The sequence below is a fragment of the Pseudomyrmex gracilis genome, unplaced genomic scaffold (assembly GCF_002006095.1).
Source record: "Pseudomyrmex gracilis isolate BER0280 unplaced genomic scaffold, ASM200609v1 scaffold_80, whole genome shotgun sequence".
Lineage (NCBI taxonomy): Eukaryota > Metazoa > Arthropoda > Insecta > Hymenoptera > Formicidae > Pseudomyrmex > Pseudomyrmex gracilis.
Window position 1 is genome coordinate 87,821 of NW_018020664.1, and position 24,376 is coordinate 112,196.

The 24,376-nt window shown below is 44.1% G+C and overlaps 2 protein-coding genes across 2 annotated transcripts in view; one reads left to right on the top strand and one right to left on the bottom strand.

Moving 5' to 3' along the window:
* Positions 1 to 3,777, bottom strand: part of LOC109855101 (G1/S-specific cyclin-D2) — an 18,513-nt gene extending 14,736 nt beyond the window's left edge. The window contains exons 1-2 of the mRNA XM_020428954.1: positions 3,578 to 3,777; positions 939 to 1,759 (exon numbers count right to left, since the gene is read on the bottom strand). Of these exons, the coding sequence (XP_020284543.1) occupies positions 939 to 1,136 (198 nt within the window). The 5' untranslated portion in view covers positions 1,137 to 1,759; positions 3,578 to 3,777. The remainder of the gene's footprint in view (positions 1 to 938; positions 1,760 to 3,577) is intronic.
* Positions 2,420 to 24,376, top strand: part of LOC109855097 (spondin-1) — a 63,917-nt gene continuing 41,960 nt past the window's right edge. The window contains exon 1 of the mRNA XM_020428948.1: positions 2,420 to 2,462. The gene's annotated coding sequence lies outside the window, so the exon portion shown is untranslated. The remainder of the gene's footprint in view (positions 2,463 to 24,376) is intronic.

Here is a 24,376-nt window from a genome sequence, read left to right on the forward strand (position 1 = left end):
CAAGAGTGTGTTGTCGCCGCACAATATATATATATATATATATATATATATATACGTACGTGTGTGTGTCTATATATGTCACTTGCGACGTGTACAATTCACTCTTATCGGTAACTTTGGAGACATGTACATACAGTGACATAAGGCTTATCTCGACGGCGGCCCGAATTTCTTACTCAATGACAGCCGAGTGTCAAAATCATTACGTTCTTACGATGCGATAGTCGTCAATGGATTTAAAATGTCGCTTCTTTTCCGTTTTATTTCTCTCGTCCGAGGATTTTTTATTGTTAACAAATTAAATTCGGAAGAGCAAATTTTCGAGAAAATATTTTAACAATTTATCAATCGAGTGCGCGCGCGCGCGAGAAAGAGAGAGAGAGAGAGAGAGGAGAGAGAGACGTGTGAATGCGTAATACGAAGACGCCAGCTTATTTTATCTTGCATGCGTCAACAGAAGTTTACACGAGTAGATACATATATGTATACATATATGTATATATATATATATATGTACATATATTGTATATTTGGGTCTTCGTTGCGCAAATGCGTTCTCGTGACAAAGGAATGCAACAAGTTCCCCCCGCCGACTCCGCCACGTTCGACAACAGCCATCTCGCGAAAGATTGATATCAGCGAACTCTACACTACGTCGGAATGCTTACTCCAATGAAAACCGGCGTGAGAAAGGCGAGCAAGACCGGAAAAGAGAGAAGTCTCTCTCTTTCTCTCTCTTCTTTTTTTTTTTTTTCTAAACACCGTACTATTCGTATCGAAAACATCGGTAATGTAATAGAGAGTGTGCACACACGCACACACACACACATACGTACATGTACATATGGCGTGTGTATGCTACACACGTACATACCCATGTATATATATTTAAAACCGAGACGCCGAGAGAGACACGTGGACCGGAAACGGCCGCTTACCTCTAACATCCATTCGGCGACGATCTTGCGCATGAACGGCGAGATGTCCCTCTGCACGCATTCGAAGTAGGAGGTGCTGGGCGCGTAGCGTTCCTCGGTCTGCAGGAGGTTCTGCAGCACCCGATCGTCGTCGAGAATCGCCGGATCGGTGTAAGTCTGACACTCGCCTTCCGTGGTCTCGCAACACAGGAGATCCATGACGATCGGCGGAGAGAATTTTTCTCGCGTCGAAGAACGTTATTTTTTGTTTTTTTTTTTGTTTCTTTCTTCGATCCTCTTCCTCTGCTGTTTTTCTCACCACGTCGGGAAGACACGACGTTTCCGAGCGTATATCGTGCGAGTTGGTCTCACTCTCGGAGAAGTCTCGAGATCGTGTTGAATCCCGGCGAGAGAGAAGGAGAAAGAGGGAGAGAGAGAGAGAGAGAGAGAGAGAAAAAAAAAGAGAGAAACAGAGAGACAAAAGAGCTCGTAGAACGCGGAGGAGGCACTTAGCACTTTTTCTTCACAACGAGACCGAGAGACGGGCTATAATAATCACTCACCTCGCGCGACGACGAGACGACGATGACTTTTCTTAGCATGAAAAAACGTGCGTGTTGGCGCGTACACGCACGTTTTGTGCGCACGGTTTTATAGCCAAGAGTAGACAAACCCGGAGAAACCGCAATCGAGACGATTGCAAAAAAGCCGCGTTTGTTCGTTTTTCGTTCGATCGTCTCTCTTTCTTCATGTACTACAGCACATTCTTCTTCATCTCTTTCCGGGAACGGAAACTCTCTTCCTTCTTTCGCGGATCGGCAAAACTCTCCTTCTTCTTTCCTCTTCGAGAATATGTATATATATATATATATATATATATGTATATATACTTTGTTTTCACACGTGTTCCGTGAATTAAAGCACAAGAACGGTAATAAATAACGCGTCACGTTCGGCGGAACATCGGAGGAGAATTTGAATAAATAGAGTGTGTGTTTTTCCCGTGCTCGGATACCACTTGCGATTCGCGTTTGTCGAAGAGTAAGAAGCGACTAGTTCGTTCTCGGGAGAGTCATGAGAAAAGACAGAGAGAAATAGGGAGAGAGAGAGAGAGAGAGAGAGAAAAAGAGAGAGAATGGAAGGCAGACAAACGATGCGGAGAGAGAAAAAATTACGGTAGATCCGTTGTAGAAAACTTGACGAGCGTGAACTTAGTCCTTTTTTTTCTTTTCTACCGTGGATCAGGGGGGTTCCAAAGTTCGTGTCTGCCGGGTTTAAATGTCTCTGCGGAGAGAAACGCGTAAAATCCCTCTCTACTTTCTCACGCGATCCGACACCGGTGACTTATCAGGTCAGAATGCCGGCGAGCGCGCTCGTGCGCCCGGCTCGCAGAGGTCCCCATCCCCACCAGCGCGGCGCCAAACGGGTCACGTGATCCACGCCGGAGCAGTCCCTCGGCTACCGCGGCGCCAGCGGAAACGGCACGGCTCGTGGCGCCAGTTTAGTCGACTGTTCGTCGATTTGGACACAGTGGGGAAAACAGAGGTCTGTATCGTGTGTAAAAAAAAAAAAAAAAAAAAACATGCAGCCTGCATGGTCTTTGACATCTAAAAGCGACGATAATCACGTACACGCTAAAAAAAAAAAAAAACGTGTACTCGATGCGCGCGATCACATTCTTGTAGATACATGTATTATATATACAGGATCGGCTCACACCGCGCGCGTTTGAGAACTATAGTCGGCAGCCGATTTTAAGCGTCAAGTCTCGTGGTGATTAATCGATTCTGTTAAACGACTAGCTGATATGATTAGTCAATTCCAATGGAGTGATTGGTCGATTAAGTTAATCGAAGAAGACCGACCTGTGCAATCGAATCTCTCTACTTTCGAAACCGAATTTTTCTCTCTCTTCAATCTCGATATCTATCCTACAATCGTTGGCGATAGGGAAAGGACAGAGATAAAAATTTTGTCGACCATACGATAAAAAACACGGAGAATATTTCAGTTGTAGAAAAACTCAAACGTATTGTCTCGATTGTTGTATGCTTTTTAGTGTGTAATTGTTTCCAATTTAAAAAAAGTCAGTTGTTACAATTGAATTATAGCAGTCGTGCACGAGAGATAAAGTTGTTGCAAATTTTGTGTGCAACAACTTTATCTCTCAGATTTGCCGGCCTTAGGGCCTCGTTCACACACAATCCGTCACTGAACGAGCAAAACGGTTCGGTCGACTTCGGTCCCATTCGCTTTCGTTCGTTCATCCAAGACACCGGAGGTCTTTCACGTTGGTTCTTCGCCGACGAACCTGTCCGGCCCCGGCTTTCTACAAACTCGTTCCCTCTTGTCCGTTGCTCTATTATGAGATATCGTGAGAACTCTGATAAAACCGCAGAAGAGCTTTTAAAGATAAACTTAGAAAATCTGATATAAATATTTTCTCAAAAACCGAGCACAGAAAACAAAAAAAGAGAAAAAGAAAAAACCCGTAGCGATGTTCTAAACATGACTCACACGTCTATATTTAGATAATGATATCTACAATAGTTTTGAGGAATGAAAGGAATTTAAAACGCCTAATGAGTTTTTTTTTTAATTTTCGAGAGTACGTTTGACTGCTCTCGTAAGTAAAATTAATTTTTTACACATTAACTTACCAAGTTCAAAATTTTGTCACGACTTCCAAAACTCCAAGTTTTCGCGATTATTTAATCTCGTTCAATGTTTATTTAATTTCTCAAAAAGTCAAAAAAAGATGATGTGGAACCAAATGTGAGGCGCTCGTTCAAAAACAAACTCGTAGAATGTGAAATAGGCTACAACGATCATTTTTAACAAAAATGTCGAAATTAGAAAGTTAACACACACAAACTATAAGCGCAATTAACAGTGACGTTATGAAAAATCGACATCTCGCTTGAATCACAAGAGATATCTCGGTCCCTGCGGAACGTTAAACGCTCGTGAGATAAGATGAAACGTTACCAGTGTACGCATGTGTATCAAAACACACATCCGCAGCGAACCAATAAGATTTCAATGTTAAAAACGAATCAAATTTATCAACTAACGATAAATAAGAGCAATCCGATAGTTAGTGTCACTCTGCAAATTTAAATGCATGTTGCTGTTTTCTCGTACGTGTAATCATCTCTAACGTCAAACGTTTCTAACAGTTTCGCCCTCTGTGTTCAGAATCATTAAATTCTTAAAACAAACTTTTCAGAGACAGATGAATTTTTTGATTCTCCATTGAGCGCGCGTTTAATTCTGTACGAGATTACGGAACAATTTTTTAAGACGCTCCCACGTAAGACGCTCTAAAAATTAGCTCGAACGAGTGTCTACCTGTCAATTAAAATATTAATTAGAGTTATAAATTCTTTATTAATTAGAGTTATAAATTCTTTTCTGTGATAAAATTTAGAATGTGGAATAACAAGAGAGAAACTTTTATTAATCAATGACGTGTGTGTTCTTCTTTTTTTTTTCTGGCACAAAGTGTGATTAAAGAAAAAAGTTTAAAAATGTGACGGGGACGTCTTTCTTGATCGACAAAATTTCAAGAAATTTAAAATTCTTTCACTTTCATGAAGGCGATAGGTGATGATGGAAATTAAAGATAAGCAATATTTCACGGAAACATGAAGCGGGAAACAAGCATCTATATCGTTTATATGCCGGAAACAAAAGGGAGAGACGAAACAATCTATTCGGTGCTCGCGTTTCCAGGTCTTGCAGAACACAATATCCGTTATTATGAGAAACAGAAATGATCTCATAGAAACTCTAAAAGATTATGTTATTCGTATAAATTATGTAATAAATTTTTCTCTCTCGCTCTCTTCTAAAAAAAGAAAAAAACGACATTCGTAGTTCGAATTGTTGTTATAAATTTTTGTTTGCACTCTTAATCTGTTACACGTTGTGTTTCAACTGTCGAATAAGAATTCTCCGCGCGCATGCGAAGGAAGGAGAAGAATGATTCGACGCGATCGGTCGCGAGAGTACGAAGCGAGAGTGAAAAAAAAAAAAAAAAGAGAGAGAGAGAAAAAAAAACGAGAAAGCGGAGCGGTAGAGAATGCGAGGAAGTCTGCGCCCGAGCGCAGAAGTTAGAACGTCCTTGGGATGCGCGCGCGAAATCTCCCTTTGTGGGGAGAGAGTTTTGCCTTATTTACGCGTACGTTTTTTTTACTACACAATGCGTACGGGACGATACGCATTATTACGGGACTGCGCGGCCGGTTACGACGACTCTCCGGCGCGACCGGATGTGCCGTGCGTATAACTTAGGATACCCGCCGCGTGCGTGCGTAAAGGTGAATACACGCACTGACTGAGCGAACGCTCAGCCAGAGAGAGAGAGAGAGAGAGAGAGAGAGATAGCGAGAACGAAGCAAATAGATAACGCCCGTGCGTTATTCGTTTGTTTGTTTGTTGTAAAAATTGTAAAATCGCCGCCGTGCGTTGCCTTTGCGCGCGCGCACGCACGCGGCGGTTCTCGCGCGTTTTATAGAAAATTTATGCCGCTAAAAAGAGCCTCCGTCAATGGATACACACGCCACTTGCCTTCGAGCGGTTCAAACTCGCCGCTCGAGGCGGCCCTGTGTATTCTCCTCTCTCGCTAGTATTTAATTTCACTAGAGCATGAATGTTCCAGTCGGTGCTTACCCACCTTTTACGATACGCCTGACGAGCCCGCGTTCCTCTCTCCTTCTCCTCCTCCTCCTTCTCCTCTTCTTCTTCTTCTTCTTCTTCTTCTTCGTCTGACTATTCACGAATACACTTTCTCGGTTGTGTGTCGTTATCTCTCTCCGTCGAACGAGAAAAGTTCTCCTCGTTCTGCATGCGTGAGTCTATACTCCAAGTATGTACAAAACTGAATTGATAACGAGAAGGCGCAAGGCAAAAGGCAATCTCGCGTCACGTTTTAAAAATATGCAATATATCGTTTGTTCTCTCGCGCGTTCTCTCTCTCTCTCACTCGCTCTATTATAGTTAAATATCTTCCGCGATAGGATTTAAAAGATGTTTCACATTTCGTATTTGTGACCGCGCACGTCCCACGTTGCAATCGTTCGATGAGCGTGCTCGATTGCATAAGTGAGTAGGAGGTCAGTGTCGCGTCTGGTTTAAAAGCGTCTTGACGTGGCGCCAGCCTCTCTCACCACGGAATGTCCGTGTATTGTATGATGAACTTTGCGCTATCGTCTGCGCACATAGCGCACTCTAAAAAAAAAAAAGAAAGAAAGAGAGAGAGAGAGAGAGAAACGCAGGCCAAAGGAGGATGTTATTTCTGTTCGAGAGTGTATCGCGCGCACCGCGTTCATGCCGGTGAGAAAGAACCGGAAATAGCGTACTTCAAACTCCCCTTTATTCCGACGAGTTCGAGTGTTACGCGATACATTGTCTCTTTGTCGCCGAAGAACGTCGTCGAAGACACAACGATGCATCTCTCGACGGATAGACGCGCGCCAATTCGACACATTGTTCCGATATTTCCGATACGTACACTCCCGTCCACAAGTATCGGTAGCTCGCCGCCGATGATCGGCAGTTTTTTTTCAAGGTGGCGCATCTCTCACCTGAGGTCTCTCTCTCTCTCTCTCTCTCTCTCTCTCTCTCTTTTTCTTTTTCTTTTTCTTGTGAACTCTCGCTCTTTCAAATGTTCACACACAACGAGAAATTTCTTCATGTGAAAAATACATTGTTTCCCTTGCGGAAAACAAATCTCTGTATTTGGTCACAACTTCGACCGATCGCGATTATGTTTCTCGAAAATGGAAACTGACTTGGTTTTGCGCGGCTATATAATTGCGACTTCTTCGCCGAATGCACCTCCCGACGCACGTAAATATTCCCGTGAAAGACCGAATTGTCGCGTCCGAATACGTGCCGCGAATATTCGATTCGCGCGCGCGAATACATATCCGATATCCGATATTACGTGAAGTTATTCCTCATTTACTACTATTAATGCGGTTTTGTAAACAACATTAAACCGTGGGATTATACGTTCTCTCGTTCTGAGCTACCGTCTGTTCTCTTCGTTCGAGGGATGTTCGAGTCACAGATTTGTGTAAATGCAAATTTTCAACGTACGTCTTTACGTCCGCAGATAAAACCATTCTCTCGTAAACACGCAATATTTACATGTTCGTCAAAATATATACGATATCTGCTGAAGTTCAATCGGAATGTCTTACATCGCGAAGAAGTGTTACCTGCCGAAAGAAGCCTTTTAATGATCCGAAGGTGTCAGGTCGGAATACCTGTCGGATCTGATTCGGGCCTACCTTCGAGGAGAGACGGGCCTACCGCTCTTCATTATTGCCGCGCGCTTCATCCTCAGACGAAACTTCATGTTCGAATTTTAATTCTTCTCTCTGGTTCCCTTTGCGGAACACCGACAAAAAACCACAATGCGTTCCTGCGCGTATACGTTCCGCTGCGAGGGTTTTTTAAAAAATCCGATACCTTCGTGTGTGGAATTTACTCTAGAATTTTGACCGCCGTCGCGCGCGCGCGTCCGGTCGGTTTTCGCTTTCTTTTTCTAACCAGAAAGGAAAAACTATCTGGCTACGTCGAAAAACATTCTTACCTGCGTTCACTCCAGAAAGTCGTCGATCGCGATTCGTTCGAAATGAAATGCAAATATAACAACGGAACGGTAGAGAAAACACAACACTCCTTGAACATTTTTTTTTTATGTCGATATGTTGTGTTTTACTTCTGCAAATTTGTCAATGTGAGTTTGGGATTTGATGCGTTTACACCGACGGCACGCATGAAACAAAGGCGATTGAAAAAAGCACGGGCGTTCCGCGTAATGGTTAACGACCTTTAATTGATTTTGTGAATCGCAAAGGAAGAAGCAACCCTCCGACCGGAGCAGCCAGTTTTGGTATGAGATTGGAATGCCGTTGCGAATTGAATAATCGTTTATCGACGGAACCTCCTACCTCTCTCTCTTTTCTCTCTCTCTCTTTCTCTCTCTTTCCCGCGTGTACTTCAATTTCTTCAGTTTAAGAGACCTTCGGTCTCTTCAATTGTTAAGTGTTTTTTATGACTCAGCCCGCGGCGCTCCGATCGAGTTTCCGCAGAATTCGAAGAAACGTCGTCGATATATCGGAGGATACGTGAGCGAATTTATTTTTTGTCGTCTCTCGAGTCTTTTTATTACAAATTTCTTCCGTGTTACGATCCGCGGGAGAAGAAGAAAACTACCTGCTACCGAACAAGCGCGCGTTATTTGTCTTTTTTTTTTTTTTTTTAGTCACGTATATTTCAACGTGTGTCTTATAGACTTATCGAAATCAAGGAGCGATAATTTCCTTTTCTCTCTTTCTTGAATTTTTTTTCTGCGAGATCGCGAGAGATAAGCGCAATTTAATTGGTGTCAATTATCGAATCAACAGTGTCTTTTTGCGAAGGCAGTAGTGCACAAATATTGTCCGTGCGCAAACAGCATTTTTCTTTCTCTCTTTCTCTCTCTCTCTCTCGATTGCGAAAGGGTGAAACCCCGTGCGGCGATACCGCGCGGCGATTTATATTATAAACATAGTCACACCTTTTCTAACAAATCTCACTGTGCCAAGTGTGCGTTCGCCGCGTATCAAATGGTATAGTTTTATCTGTCGTAAAGGCCGATAACGCGCCTTCCGCTCCTCCCAGATACAGGAATGCTCGGATATACATACACGCCAAGTTACATTGACGGTTTATAAAAGTGCACAGGGAAGGGTTCCACGAGATTATCGAACATATGACAGGATACTAATTTATCATCTGCGCCATCACTCCCTCAAACATTAATATACATTTTTTTTTGTGTTTCTCGACTTGCAACGATAAAGTTGTCGTATATCGCGATAGATGCATACGCTGATAAAAATAAATTTACAATTTGAATTACGTGCCATGAATTTTTATGTGTATTAATATTTTTTTCGCCTGAATGTTGCAAGAAATTAACGCGTTTTCATTGTTGTTTCGCGATTATTAATTGTTTTTCGAAAAATATGTTTGTTCTGTGTCTCGTTCGTTTTGAAAAATAGATAAATTCTATGAACAAAATTCCGGTGGAAAAATTTGCATTCCAGTGCGCGCGAGATTTCTCTCGATGTAATATTTTTTTTCATTTCTACCCCGACCTAAATCGACTCGTCTTCCATCTTGAACGCTTCTCCTCTTCTTTTGACGCGATCGCGCGTAAACATCTCATGCGATCGACGCGTGAGCGAAAATATCGTCTAGCAAATAGGAAATTATACGCATTAGATAAGATATGAGACGACGTGAGTTTGCTAGACTACTCGTAAAATTTTAAACCGAAATTGTCTTAGAATAAATATTTGCCTCTTCCTCTTTTGCACAACTTTGTGCCGTGTGCGTACGATTTCTCGAGAGCTCGATAAATCTGTCATTAACGCGGAACCTCGCGAGCGTCGTCGGTGTGTATTTTTTTTTTGTTTTTTTTTTTTTTGAAGATGCAAAATAAAAGTATCAGGTGCATCGGATGTTTTTCAGCCAACCGCGACAGGATCCCGGGATCTCGGGAGAGATCCAGCCTGGTACGCACAAAAAACTCAAAACATTTAAAGGCCCGAGAGTCATTTGAAAACACATGTTCGTTGCGCATGGCCTTTTTTTTTTTTATATCGTCCCTACGAGAGACACTCTAATTCCACGTTTTGGAAACATGTGCCGTCGCGTTATATAAAATAAATTTACGAGAGACAGCGAAGAAAGAGGAGACGCTCGCTGCACCATTCGTATTACATACATTTATGTATCACACCGCGATCTACAATTTCAGAAAGAAAACACGCTAAATCATTCTTTTAAAACATTGGGTTTATTAACCGTCTGAACTTGGGGTTTTTTTTTTTTTTTTTAATAAAGAAAGGTTTTTGTACTAAAACATATCCTGTGATTTGACTCTCGCATTGGTCTCAATTAATATATCTTGACATTTGTCAGAATTTGATTTAACGATGAATTTTATTTATAAATTTTTTTAATTTTATTTATTTTATTTTACCATATTTGTATTTAATTTTATTATGTTATCTGTTTATTATATCTTTTTGCTTTTATTTATTTTATTATTTATGAATTTTATTTTTATTTAATTTTTATTTATTATTACATTTATTTATTCTTGCAATATTTCTATGCTGCTCCACAAACCGCAACATTAAGAACTACATAGTTGAAAACTATGTTACATGTTGTAAAATAACATTGCAATAACGTTAGCGTTAATTATTACCGGGATCTTATAATCTCTATCGCTAAAAGTGATCGCGCCACGCGAATATATTATATTGGTTGGTCGTAGTTGCTCGTTCTGTGTCTCGCTCTCTTGCTGTAATCGGAGAAAATCAACTCGCGCGTCGATGCGCGCTAATGCAGAGATGACACGCACTATCGATGTAAATTATACTACTATACGTAATGATACGGCGCAAACAATTTACATATTACATGGCTGTCTGCGCGTCCTCTTCGTGCAAACGAGACGAGGCTACTCGTGTCGCAACGCGACCGTTTCTCCGATAGTGCAAAAAACGATAACGCAGTGATAAGAATAATTAGCGTTCTTAGGAAGTGGTTACTCTATACGCTTGAGGAATCAAAACGATTCTGATTATGTCGCTTACGTTAAGAGAATTGTGTCATTTACGCGGAGCACCAAGTCGAAACGGTAATTGCTTTGCGATGTAATTATCACGCGCGTTATTAAAATGTTAAACTGATGATAAAAAATGAAGCTGCGCGAGACACACAAGTGTCTTCTGGTAATCAAGCGAGTCAAAAACCACAGGTTTATCAAAACCCGTAAAAAAATTAATCTCGTAAAAAAATCCACGTGCGTCGATCTGTCCCGTCCCGGGACAGGATCTGTCATACGTGTTACAAAACGTCAAGTACGACGTAAGCATCCGAGAGAGATAGATATCTGGATATTCAATACACTCGCTCTTTTACACCCACCGGTATGACTTGCTGAAGGAGGACATCTTTGTTCCTGTTTTTTTTTTGTTTTACTAGCTCACGCTACGCGCGCACTGTTATTGTTTTTATTTTACCCTGTATAGTGTCAGTGAACACAACCTGTCAACGCACGATGACAACTAGCACATATACGGTCTTACAAATCATATAACACACATTAGAGAGATGTCGCGAAATAACGCATGAAAATCGAAATCAAAAAATAATGAAAGAGAGAGGAGTGGAAAAACATCCGTGACAGTCACGTGACTTTATTTTAGTTAACCCTCTATGGGCCCATGTAACTTTCAAGTCACAAGCTAATATATCCACATTTTATCAAATAGTTTTAGTTTTTTTTCACAAGATGATGTATACGTCTTAAATTTTTTTATATTTAAGAAAAAAATTCGGCCCATAGAGGGTTAAATTTTTAAAGACACGCGCAACGAAGTCGCGAGTCGAACGGCGCGAGTCAGTACCGTTTGCCTCTTGATTCGTACGAACACGAATCGAGAAACACATCCGAGAAACGTGCCAATGAGCGTCGAGAGATAAAAGCGGCAACAATCAAGATCGATATAATCGATTTAATTAGTCATTAAATAATGATTTGAAAAAAAAAATTGTTTCTCTCTTTGTTGAGTCGTTGGTTGTTTTTGATCGATAAAACATTTCTCCCAAAGAAATATCCTCGTGTCTTTTGGGACACACTGTAAGTTTTTTGGAGGAGATCAAATTGAGAATCTCTTCTCTTCTCTCTCGGATAATTGACATTTTATATGCATTAGAGATCGAAGATAATTGTAGAAAAATGAGCGCAACTCCGCTACCGGAGTTTTACGAGTTCTTTTGTTCTAACGAAATTAAAGAACAATGTGACATAAACCAACCCGGTAAAAACCATTCAATGGGTTATTTACCTACAGTGAGCAGGAAATTGCAGATCGAGCCACTCCTTGTTGTGCTTGCTTCATTATTCGGATGCTGCTTGCTTCGCGAAAGCCGTGTGACTTCACGAAGATGACGCGCGCGGATATCTTATCGGAGGACGAGAAGGAAGGTTTTGAAGTTTATTGAAAAAAGTTTACTCGAAAAACGCAACGTCGTTGGGAAACAAGGTTCTCGTTCTGTGTTCCGAGTCTTTCGGAGAAAACCTTCGCTCACTCAGTTAGATGCAGCGACTCATCCTTCGGCTCGCGCGTTCTTTGTCTCTACTATTCATTCCGTCTCGGGAGGTTCTCGTGTGGAATTTTAATGTATTCACAAGTACGCGTGCGCGTAAGTGTGTGTAAGAGAAGTGACTTCTGTAGATCGAACGCGAGATCTCCGGACACCTTATGTGTGTGTGTGTGTGTGTGGGTGTGTGTGTCTGTACGATTTTGACTTTTCTTTCTCTGTCTCTCTTTCTTCTTTTCTCCGTTGCCGGTTCTTCTAACTGTAACTTTAATAAAACAAAGTGCGCGTATTTCTCGCGTGATTCTTCGCGATGTTCGGTCTCGATCGAGTTTCTCGGAGAAGAAACGACCCGATCGCGACACCGAGTCTCGATTCCGCGAAGATGATTACCGGGTAATTCGTATTCGTACATTATCTTCCGATAACGCGCGTTCGTCCGTCCGTAATGAAGATAACCTTCGAAAATTTGTAGCCCCGATACGCGCGAACGGGGAGACCCTTCAATCGTATCTCGCACAAGAGAGTCATCCTTGAATGAACGAAGCCGTCGGGGTTATCAATAATAATAATTTCTGTTACGTATAATCTGTCATTGGCACGCCGACATCGCGCCGAGTCGCGTTTGCAGCTGCGTGCGCGTGTTACTGTCATGCCGCGTACGCAAATAACGCCCGGGACGCGGATGACGTCACATCCGGGCGTTTCGTTTTTCGCGGCATGCAGTTATCACCGTGTGCTCCCTCCCTTTTCCCTTTGAGAGAGAGAGAGAGAGAGAGAGAGAGAGAGAGAAAGAGAAAGAAAGAGAAACGAGGCGAACGAGAAAAAGGAGGAGAAAAAGAGAGATCGCCTTAGCACGCCTACGCTGCGTTGCAGTCGCCGCGCGTTTTGCCGCGCGCAGTGTTTTTCTTTATGTACACGCGCGTTCGCATGACTGCATGCACGCACAATATCGAGACAGATGATATCGCATAAGGGGAACGCGTACAAAGTGTGTGTTAATATTACTATCGATCTGTATGGACGCAGAGAGAAGTTCTCGCTCGGACGAAGAAGATACAGCGAGAAACATCGGCAAATAGTAGATCGATTGTGTTGCATTCTGTGATTCGAAGCAGAGAAATTCACTCTCGTGTTATGAATCCGACGATAGGTCGAAGGATTACAAAAGCGAGAGAAAGAGAGAGAGAGAGAGAGAAAAGAGAGAGAGAGAGAGAGAGAGAGAGAGAGAGAGAGAGAGAGAGCAAACGGATGTGTAATAAGCGAAAGAAACGAAATAATTCGCACTAGAGCGAGGAGAGAGAGAGAAAGAGAAAAGCAGAGAAAAAGAGAGGAATAATGAACGCAGCCAGACGTGGCGAGAGAAACGTGGATGCTGTCTCGCTCGTTCGTACGTGGCGCATCCATTGACGCTTTCGCTTGAACATTTATGAATGAGCCCCCCTACTCCGCCAGTTCCTTTCCGCTCCGGCGTTCTTGCGCCCGCATGAGCGGCAGCAACACACATGCAAGTTGCATCTTCCTCGAAAATCTATATCAAACGCGATCCTGCGCGATCGTTTAAATGTTAATTACAATCACGCGCGCACACGATGTGTTGACAACGTGAAATTTTATTTTTTAGTTGATAAAAAATAAAATAGAAGAAAAATTTTTTCTTATTCGATGTAATTACGCATCCGGCGCGATTATATATACATATACGTTCGCACAATTCTTGGTAAAAATAATTTTATTAAAATAAAAATAAAACAAAATGTAACAATAATTTTTCTAATTGTTTTTTTTTTTTTTTTTTTAATTCAAAGTAAAAATACAAATTTGCTTCGTAAATAAGTCAACTTTTTTTTATGAAGTCAAACTCGAAGAGAACGCACATATAAATGTCGCCTTGACGCAATAATTTCCGACCGAGATTGTTACGCAAAACCGCGTACGTACATACGTGTGTCGTTGCGACAACAAGAAAGCGTGCGGATACAGTTAGCGATTGAACAATTGAGGGCGACCGTTTACGATATTGCGCGATTTTTTTTTTTCAACAACAGAGAAAGAGAAGGAACGCATCTTGATGATCGCAAAAAAAGAGTCTGTAAAGACCTCTGTCGATGAAAAATGCGTCGTTATCGCGGCGCGCAAAGATAATATCAGCGGGAGACGTTTCTCGTCTCTTTCTCTCGATGTGGCAACAACAATATCAAATTTGAACAAGAAATACATTAGCGCGGGAACGTAACGTAATGTTCTCTCTTGATTGCAAATTGTAATGTGTGTGCATTTGTTTACGTAACATTTCTCGATCTTACGTGCAAATCTTCGCGCGCGTTACACTCGCGGCGATTTCTCGTTGCGAAATTAGAGAGTTTTTGCAAAAAAAAAAAACAAACAAACAACACATTCGATCATCTGTCGCGAACGAAACAACGATTCCGAACCGAATACGCGTGCTCTCTGCGTACACGCGCGGAACGATGATCTCTCTCTCTTCTCCGCCGGGAATCGCTTTTTCACATTGTTCGACGGAAACACCGCGCGCGGCGCGATTCCTCGCTTTTTGTCCCGGCTTCTTCAGATCGATAAAAAACTAAACTAAACGCGTTTTTCTCAGTCTGGACACGTGTTTCGGAAATGAGTAATCGCGCGCGCCGCGTTGGTCTCCGTTGAATTTGTCGCGCGGCAGATGCGCCCGTCGAGACTGCGCGCGCGTGTGTGTGTTTGACGCGTATCACTATTTCTCTCATATCGCCTCCGATTTAATGTACCGTAATTTTATGTGTTTCTCGAGAAACTCACGGTCTTCTCACACGCAAAACACTCGCACTACTGAATACGTTTAATATTTAAAGGAGAAAAAAAATGAGAGGGGTTTGTGCGAGTGTGCTCTCTCGAATAAAGTAATCGATCTTGAAAAAAAAAAGTAGTGTGTTGTTTTTTAAATGACACTCGCGACCGAAATAAATGCAAATTTATATAGTGTGTGAGGAAGAGAAGGAGAGAGAGAGAGAGAGAGAGGAACGAGAAGAGAGAACGCGACGTTCGTGAAGACACGCCGAGAAACCGAAAGGAGCCGCGCGCGCACACACCGCACGAAAACGTGAAAACAAATGATCTTCTTCGTTTCGGTGATGCCCTCGAGAAACAGGTTATGAGAAAGCGGCATTCTCCGTCGCACACGAAGAGGAATATCTCTTCCCGAGACCAGTCTTTCTAATTAAATCAAAAAAGTCATGAATACTCCTTGTACACAATTTGGGTAAAGGACGCGATTATCGCGTTATGTGAATGAGACGGGAGAATTGTCCGCACACATTATCTCGCGAAGACTAATGAGACCGAGATCTTGTCTCTCTCGCTCGCGCATCTTCTTATCTTGTCTTCGATTTTTTAACCTTCGAAAAAATCGAAAATAGTCGAAGAGAATTGGTATTGGCGCGATTGTTCGCCCGTCGCGTTCCACCAATTCGAAGGAACGCACACGCGAATGGAATTTCGACGCCGCGGTTCGAATCAATTTTTTGCAAAATTTTTAGAAAAAATTTATTAAACGAATTTTCTCTCTTACGTAAACGAAAAGAAAAAAAAAGACAGACGACAACCGACAACTGCTAACGCCCGGGTTATCGTCGAAAGACGTAAGACACAACAAATAACGTTCCTCGAGAATTGTTTTAATGACCGTAAAAGTGAGAAGAATAGTGATACTTCCTGCCGAAGCAAATTGCTCGTCCCGCATATACTTTAGCTTAAATGATCGTGTCTGCGCGCCTAAACGTTGACCGCTCTCACGTCTTTGTCGTGACAGAAATCAAACTTCTTCTTTTCTGCGACTGCTTGCTGCGTGTGGCGCGGCATTCACGAAACCACACACAAGTCACGCGCTTCGATCGTGAGCGCGACAATTAAAATTTTAAATAGTCAAAATATAAATCACACGTGTGAAAAAAGGGAGGGATCGAGAGCGCGCGTAGAAAAAAATTCACCGCGATTGAAAATCGCGTAAGTTTTTTTTTTTTTAATAATTATTATTATTATTATTATTATTTATCACCTGCTAATCCGTCGAGTATGCGTTACATTAACAACTGGTAGAGCGAATGAAGTGATTTGTTTCAATTCGCCAGACAGCGTTGCGTATGTAATCGCGTCGAAGGGAAAGTAACTCGCCGAAGGCGTGTGTGTTGTATTGTGTGTGTGGTGTTCTCTGTGTTGTATATGTGTTGTGGATACGTGCGCACGCGCACGTGTGTGTCGGTTCTCTCGCGTCTCGGTCTTAATGAAACAATGGTAGAGGCCAACCGCGCCGAAGACGAAGGAGAAGGAGGAGACCTCGGTGCCAACTGAAGTCCCTCGCGGTCAATGAATCTGCTGGCCTTTTCCCATGCTCGCGAAGATCACGAGAGTGGCCCCGGCAATGCGCGACTATCTTCTTCGGGGTCCAAACCGATTTTATTAGTCTCTGACTCAACACGCACTCGCTTTCTTTCTACAGTATTTCTGTGTCCGTCGTGTCTATCTATCTATCTGTCTATCTCTCTCTCTCTCTCTCTCTTTCTGCGTCGTCGCCGTCGTTTCGTCTCGCTGCGAACCACTTTTTTTCTCTCTCTCTCGGCTTTTTTTTTTTTTTACTCGCCATTCTCCACACACAACGGAAACCGCGAATAAACGATATCAAACGTTTCGTCCGCCGCTAAATGCGTCTGTACACTTGATGCAGAAATATCGCAGCCTTGAGTCATGGATATGACATAAATGTTTGATACGCGCACCCGCCGGGCCTGATGTGTGTGTTGTGCCGAAATACAAACCGTTCTCTTTAAATGGAACAACAAAAGTCGACGACTAGTGCGCGTCGAAGGATTTTACACTACACAACTCTCGCGCCGAGATGACGTTCGAAGACGGCGTCAGACTATTTTTGTTTATTTTTCTCCGCGGGTGAACCCCGAAGAGCTATTCTTTTCCTATTGCGCGCGATCTTTTCCTTCTTTTTTTTTTTTTCTTCATCTCGCACCTGATCCGTCTCTAGTTCGTCTTTTGCATTTCTCGGCTTCCTTCGATCCGTCTTAAAGAAACAACGCTCTCTCCGTCTCTCTCTCTTTCTCTCTCTCTCTCTCTCTTTCTTTTTTCTGTGTAATCTCTATTTTTGTCTTCATCACAAAACCGAGAAGGGTGACGTTAACGAGACGGAGAGACTTTCACACGGCCGCTCTCTTCGTCGCCGAGGCAAACAAGTCCGTTTAGTTCCAGTCGCGCCCGGGCGAGAACGTACCTACTCCTCTTCCTACTTATACACAGCGTTACATCGGTCCCGCGTCATCGTAAACTTCCGCTCTATTAATGCGACCGCGATGATATCATATCAGTAGAATGTCTTTGCGCGCAAATGTGCGACTCTCTATTGTTATCAACCGGAAAGTTGGCAAAAAAAAAGAGTTTTTTGTGACCAGACTTACGGCGGCATTCTCTTTTAGGAACTTTATGTCGTCGAGTATCGCCGAGATGTTAAAAAACAAGAGACGTAGTTTGTTTTGATATCGATATTATCTGTGTCTCATTACAACAACAAAAATTCTTTTCTGACGACAGTTCGAAGATCATGTCCGACTGATAACGTTGGTATTTGTACTTTGTGATTACCTTGTATAAAAAAAAAAAAAAAACCAGAAATTAATGTATGTACAAGAGAGAGAACTATTCCCAAAGTATTCCTAAAGAGGAATAATATATGTATAAGGAAAAAAAAAAAAAGAAGAGAGAGCGCGCCCGCAGGAATCGCCGTGGAGGAACGTGCATAGAAAGGCGCAGTCGAAAGGGCAGATGAAAGGGCGGCGGTGAAGACAGCCGAAGGGGATCGAAAGTGTGTAAGGGGAACCCCCTGGTCCCGCAGGCGCAGCCGCCACCGCCGCGGCGGCCACGTCTGACGGACGGTTGTTGTAACCAGGAGGCGAACCACACGAATCTTCACACGGTCTCTCCCTCTCTCTCTCTCTCTCTTCTCTCTCTTTCTCTTCTCTCTCTTTCTCTGTTTCTCTCTCGGCGAGCTTTCGGGATTCTCGGAAACGTTCTCGGAATGATGAGATCGCTAATTGCAAACGCTAATTAACACAAATATGTGCTTGTGTGTTCACGAATATAAGCAAATCGTCATAAACGAGTCGTTTGCAGTCGGAACATTTCGCATTCCTCCCGTCAACAAGTTACACAACAAACAAAGATTGGTGTATTAAATATTTTACTCGCGTAATAACAAACAAAAAGCGTTATTGTTTTTGTTTTTCGCGCGCGCTTGATCTCCCCGCAAGGAACAGAAACTGTCGAAAATCTGGTCGCGCGCGCGCGACCCCCGTAATTGCGCGGAATAACACGCGCGCGCGCGCGCGGGAGAAATATTTTCTTCTAAGATAAACTCGAGAACGAGACGCTCGTTATCCGCTCTACCGTAGAATCCCGAAACCCGACCCGGGCAGTTTCGGCTCCTCTCGCATCCCTTAGAAGCAAAAAGGCTTCTCGATATATCCTTTGATCCTCGACGAAGGAGCCGTTTCCTTTCTTCTCTCTAGTTATCCGTTTCGTACGGTGCCTCGGAAGGAAGGACCTCCCTGGACTTGGCCGGCTCCGCGGAGGTCCCGCCGTTCCCTTTCTCTCTCTCTCCTTCATTGAGTTCGCGCTCCTTCTTTCTCCTCCTTCCCTTTCTCTCTCTCGCTCTCTCTCTCTCTCTCTCTTCTCTCTTTCCCATTCTTTTATCTACTTCTGTCCTTTTCCTGTTCTTTCATTCGCCCTGTCAAAGGACCCAAGTCGAGGGCATGAAAGAGGGAAGAGAAAGAAACGAGAAGACAGAGAAAGAAGGGAGCAGACAGCAGGAGCCGGGAGAAAAGCTGGAGAAGGAGGAGCGAAGGTCTGGAGAGGACAAGGTCTCCTCCCAGGACTCGATCAGTATCTTTCCACGGCGCGATGCGGCGTCGCCACCGCCGTGCCGCACACTTTGCTCTCTCCACGTATGTCACACGCATCCGTGTGCGTCTGTGTGACATACGTGAAGAGAGGTGGTGAAACGAAACGAGAAAGAGAAAGAAGAAGAGAGAGAGAGAAAGAGAGAAAGAGAGAGAGAGAGAGAGAGGAAGAAAGAAAGAGAGAGAGATATCTTGTGCATTATACCACACAACGTCGTGCAAATCCCATGGGCTTGTAGAACCGCATTCCAAGGCGGCTCCATGGATGTGGCCCGTGATGGCGTTAGAGGTGGCCGACAAGAGGAGGAAGGTAAAAGAGGAAGAGAAGAAGAAGAAGAAGAAGAAGAAGAAGAAGAAGAAGAAGAAGAAGAAGAAAGAAGAGGAGGAAGAAAGCGCGGAGAGACCGGCCTGGAAAGTGGGAGACAAAGAAGGAGAGAGAGAAGGAGCGCTTGGGAATAACTCGATATAGCGAAGGACTCCTTCTAATTAAAATGAGTTCCGTCGCTCGGGCCCTCTCGTGTACGACTCTCGCCGCGTTCTTATTACGTCGCGAACTCTCACCCTCCTCTCTTCCTCCCGCTCCCTCGTCTTATTTGTCTGTCGCTCTGTCCTCGTGCACGCACTTTACGTATAGGTACGAGACGCGCCGTCTTCCTGGACGCGGTTGTGTCGTGTGCGCGTGCGTGCGTGCGTGCGTGCGTGCGTGCGTGCGTGCGTGCGTGCGTGCGTGCTTGCGCGCGCGCGCGCGCGCACCAACGCGCGTTTTCGTGCGTAAATCGCGACGCGTAAGAAGGTGATTACGCGGAAATCGAGTTCGACGATACGCGACGATCGGTTGAAGAGTTGTTATTCCGGTCCTAGAATAATTTTTGGACGCGACATGTCGAGATATTTTCGTCTCTTAAAATTAAAAACAAAAAAACAAAAAAAAAATTAAATCGTTAAAAGAATCCAGAGTGCCGTCAAAAAGCGTTTGCCGTTAGGTTGTTAATAACATCAGAGCTCAATGATTAATTTGCTTTTGTTTTTCTATAAGGAATTGTCATTCGCCGCGTGAGAAACCCGCGTCCGTCATGTATACGCCGACGCGATTGTTCGTTCGTGTAGGTAAAGAAAATAAATCCAAAGCGTTGCGGTACTCGCCTTCGCCTTTGCGAACATGTTCCCGTGCATCGATGTACGTTGAATGCGCCACGCTTCGCGATTAGATCGCCGATAACAGGTGACGCGATATTGAACAGGTGATTCGATATGCGAACAATGTGATATGTTCTGCGCAATTGCTTCAGCGAGATGCATGCGAAAGAGAGAGAGAGAGAGAGAGAGAGAGAGTGAGGCCGAGACGTCGTGCAATTGAACGACCGGCTTTCCCATCAACGTACTCCGGAATATTCAATAAAATGTTGCCGGACAAGATAAAACAGTGTCCATATATTTTCGCATCGATTACATTTGTCCCGTGTTACCTTCTCGTCACGAATTTCTTTCCTGGTGTGTTAAATTGATGTTTTCTTATTTCCCGACGCTCGACGAGGGCTACTTAGCTACAGAGGAGCTTGTTAATAAAAAATAAAAATGTAACGCGATTAAATAAGATCTATATATCTCTCGTTTCGGTTTCCCAAACCACACGTCTATTTAATTCTATCCTACCCCCCGTCTCCGATCTCACGTCGCGCCTATCCTAACCAACCGCGCCAGACCTTTAATCCAATCTGTGAGCAGGGTATATAAGTATTGCCCTTTAAAGCAAGTCGGGAATGGCGGGAAGCCATCCACGACCTCCATCACCGAACTTTTTCTTCGGTGCTCCGCAGCGTGTTTCTTCTTCATTCGTATAGTCCGCCGCGCTTTAAACGGATACGTATGGGCACGACGTTCCACCACCCGCCAACACACCGAGAAACGCTCGACAGGATGTGACCGCCGGTTACATGTGACCCGCACAATGTGTCACGTGAACACGGTTACGCAAGCGAACTCCTCGTATATTTCGGAGAGTTCTGAAATTTTACTTGATCTGGAAGAAAATTAACGCAATAAGGAAACAATATTTTTTGTCAAACATTATATAGTATATAATTAATTAATATTGCTCCAGAACTTTTTGATATCATAACAACACAAATAACTATTTCCTCACATTCATTAATCTCGATATTAAGAGTCACTCGAAGAAGATCTCTCGCAGAGGCGCATTTGTTTTTTTTTTGTTTGTTTGTTTTTTTTTAAGTTATTGTTTATAACAACGTCCAGAGAAAAATTCCGGCGCTTATTTTTAATAAAACGAACGAAAACGCGTAACGGCGATATTATCGTCATGACGGGTTAATACGAGGCGATTTCGGAGGGACGAGAGGGCGGCCGCGGGCCGTCTCGCCGACAAAGAAACCCTGCGAGCACGAAGAGTAAAAACGCGCGCCCTCGCGCGAAGTCGAAGTCACGTTTTCGAAGCCGCGCAGTTTACGGGGCCCGGACCCTCTTCTTCGGTTCGGACGAAAACAGGACCCGGGCCCCCGAACCGAAACTCCGTGTGTTTGTGCGAACGTGTGTGTGTGTGTGTGTGTGTGTGTGTGTGTATATGCGTGTCTGTGCGCGCGCGTCTCTCTCCGCTTCGCCTCTCGTATCGTCCTGCCCGGGCGGCCCTGATCCCTTCGTGCCTTGGGACTTACCACGCCACGGGATGCCTGCGCTCCTTTTTCACTCTTTCTCTTTTTCTCCTCGTGTTTCTTTCCATGGTCCCGTCTCTTTCCATCGGCCGCGGCGGCGCAGCATCCTTTAATATCTCTTCGCCGGCTCTTATCCTCTCTGGATGCCCTTCCCCCTCCATCCTTCCTCGGCTCTCCTCGTCAGATCTTTCCCCACCGTTTGGAGAGAGAGAAATCCTCTCTCTTTCTCTTTCTTTCTCTCTCTCTCTTCTCATACCTATTCCTTTGGCCCGAGCAGCACTCACTCGATAGCATCTTGATGGAATGTCTGCGGGGTAGGTAGTTACCTGCCGCATTGTCGGATTTGCTCGCTCGTGCTTTCGCACTCCCGTGCTCCCTTATTGTGTTTGCGGGGCCTCTTCGCCTGGCGGGGCCCGCGACCGTGTCGGTTATGGTGGTAGTGGTTGGTGGCGATTGCGAGACTTACGGTTGTGCGCGCGCGCGCGCGCACGCACGCCGACGGTAATTATTGCATTTCCTATTTACTCCTCCTCCTACCCTTCTCCCGCATGGCAATGCACTTTGACATCGGTGTGTAAAACGCGATCGGTTTGTAAATGCGTTTGTTGCCGACACGCACAACGCGCGCACGCCGTGCGACTATTTCTAGACCATTTATTCGAACGCAGCGTGTTGTCCTCGATCGGATAACCGATAATCGATATACACGTCGGGAAAGAATGGGACCGTGGTATACGTGATAAAAAAGGATAAAACGAATCGTAAACATATCCCCCGTGAATGCGACGGACGCACCAGACGCCACTAATGCAATCAGGTGTACACCCGCAGATAGAGTCTTCCCCCGATCCCAGTCTTTCGATTTTGTTTCGGTCGACGAGACATTCACGGCGCGCTGCAACCGCCTAAGTAAAAAAAAAAAAGAGAAGGTACAGAAATAGAATGAGATAAGCGCGGACCTCTAATTAGGATAGCTGAGAAATTTCCTTGCTCGTAACTCAGCGAGATCTCGCGCTCCCTCGTTCGACTATTAGGTGCGTGTTTTATTGTGAAAAGATAAATTAATTACGACGATAAGTTAACTCCAGGGATGTGTTACTCTCTCTCTTTCTCTCTCTCTCTTCTCTGTGAACCGGCGGTTTGAGTTTTGAGAAATCAACCGTAAGCAATCTGAGTCGCTTACAATTCACAAGTAATTCGAAGTCAATAAGTAACTCGTCTACTTGAGTGAGAGGCGCGATGCGGAGTCGACAATCGATCGTTTTTACCTTCCGATTTGTCTGATTTTGCAGCTGCCGCGAGGAAAGATACTTCGCTAATTGAATCACCGCTAAAAAAAAAAAAGCGCGTCTAGTAAAAACGAGACGGCAAAAAATCGAATCACCCGAACGACGACGTTCGGAATGTGACGGGGCGAACTCACACTCAAGAGCGGATCGTCGATGTACTCTACATTTGAATAACACACGAGTCGAGTCTCTTTATAGATTTGATCTTTATTCTATGATTTTCGGGATACGATGAGACGATCGCGAGACGTATACACAACACGCGCGGCGGCAGATTCCGGACGCCTCACGTACGAGCGGCGCTCGGGGGATAATACACGCGAAGCGAACGCATTGTCGTGACGCGACTAGCAGTTCACCGAAGGAGAACTCCGAGGGAGACCGCATTCCTCTCTCATCGTTTCTCTCGCTGCGGCGAGGATCCGTTGCCGGTCCGATATCTTTATTTTGTCCTGTCATAATTCAAAACGACGACGCGCGTTTGTCGACGTGGCGTTCGATAAAAGCCACCTGGACAAATCATCGAAGGCGCGGCGGTTTTCACGGTCGATTGCCGGGTAAGTGGTGGATAACCTCCTCGGATTTCGATTCGCGCGTCAAACGTTGCCCGGTATAACACACAAGCTTGTAAAATACGACGACGTCTCCTCTCCTCTTACGTTTTCGTCATCTCTTTCGCTTGTTTCTTTTTTTTTTTTTTTTTTTTATTTTTTTATTACACCGATCTCGAAGACGCGACTAGATAGACGACGATCGAATTGCGACGAGGGGAAAGGGCAAGTGGGGGTCAATTCTTCAAGAGCGCTAATTGCTCTCCGGATATACGCGCGTCCAGTCGCGCCGCGCCGCGTCTTAGACGCTGGCAACACAACGGCGCGATTGTCTCGCGCCTTCACCACCACCACCGTCTTATCTCACATTCGGCAAATAGTCGTTAACATAAATCAGTAAGCAAGATAAAAATGGTCGTAACCGCGCGCATTTAACTCTATAAACAGTACAACATATTTTCTCTTACCTAAGAGCCAACCAAAACGGAAACGTGGCTAAAGACCTCGGCGTACAGGATACTTGAGAAGTCGTTGAACTTCAAGCAAAAGTCGATCTCTGGAAGAAAAAAAGGAGATGCTCGTCTCGCGAGAGATAACTCGCGGTAAAAGTTGACCGCGTAAATTATTTTTCGTGCGAGTTATCACAAATAAGAATCAAATGTTTGACGATAAAATTTGTTTTTTTTTTTCTGTTTTTGTTTTTTATATTGACATAATTAAGAATGTTCGTGATCGTATGTGTGTGTGTGCATATATAGCTTCGGTGTTGCTCAATCGACGTCACGCACATGCCCGAATATAGTTACGTGCGTTGCCGCTCGG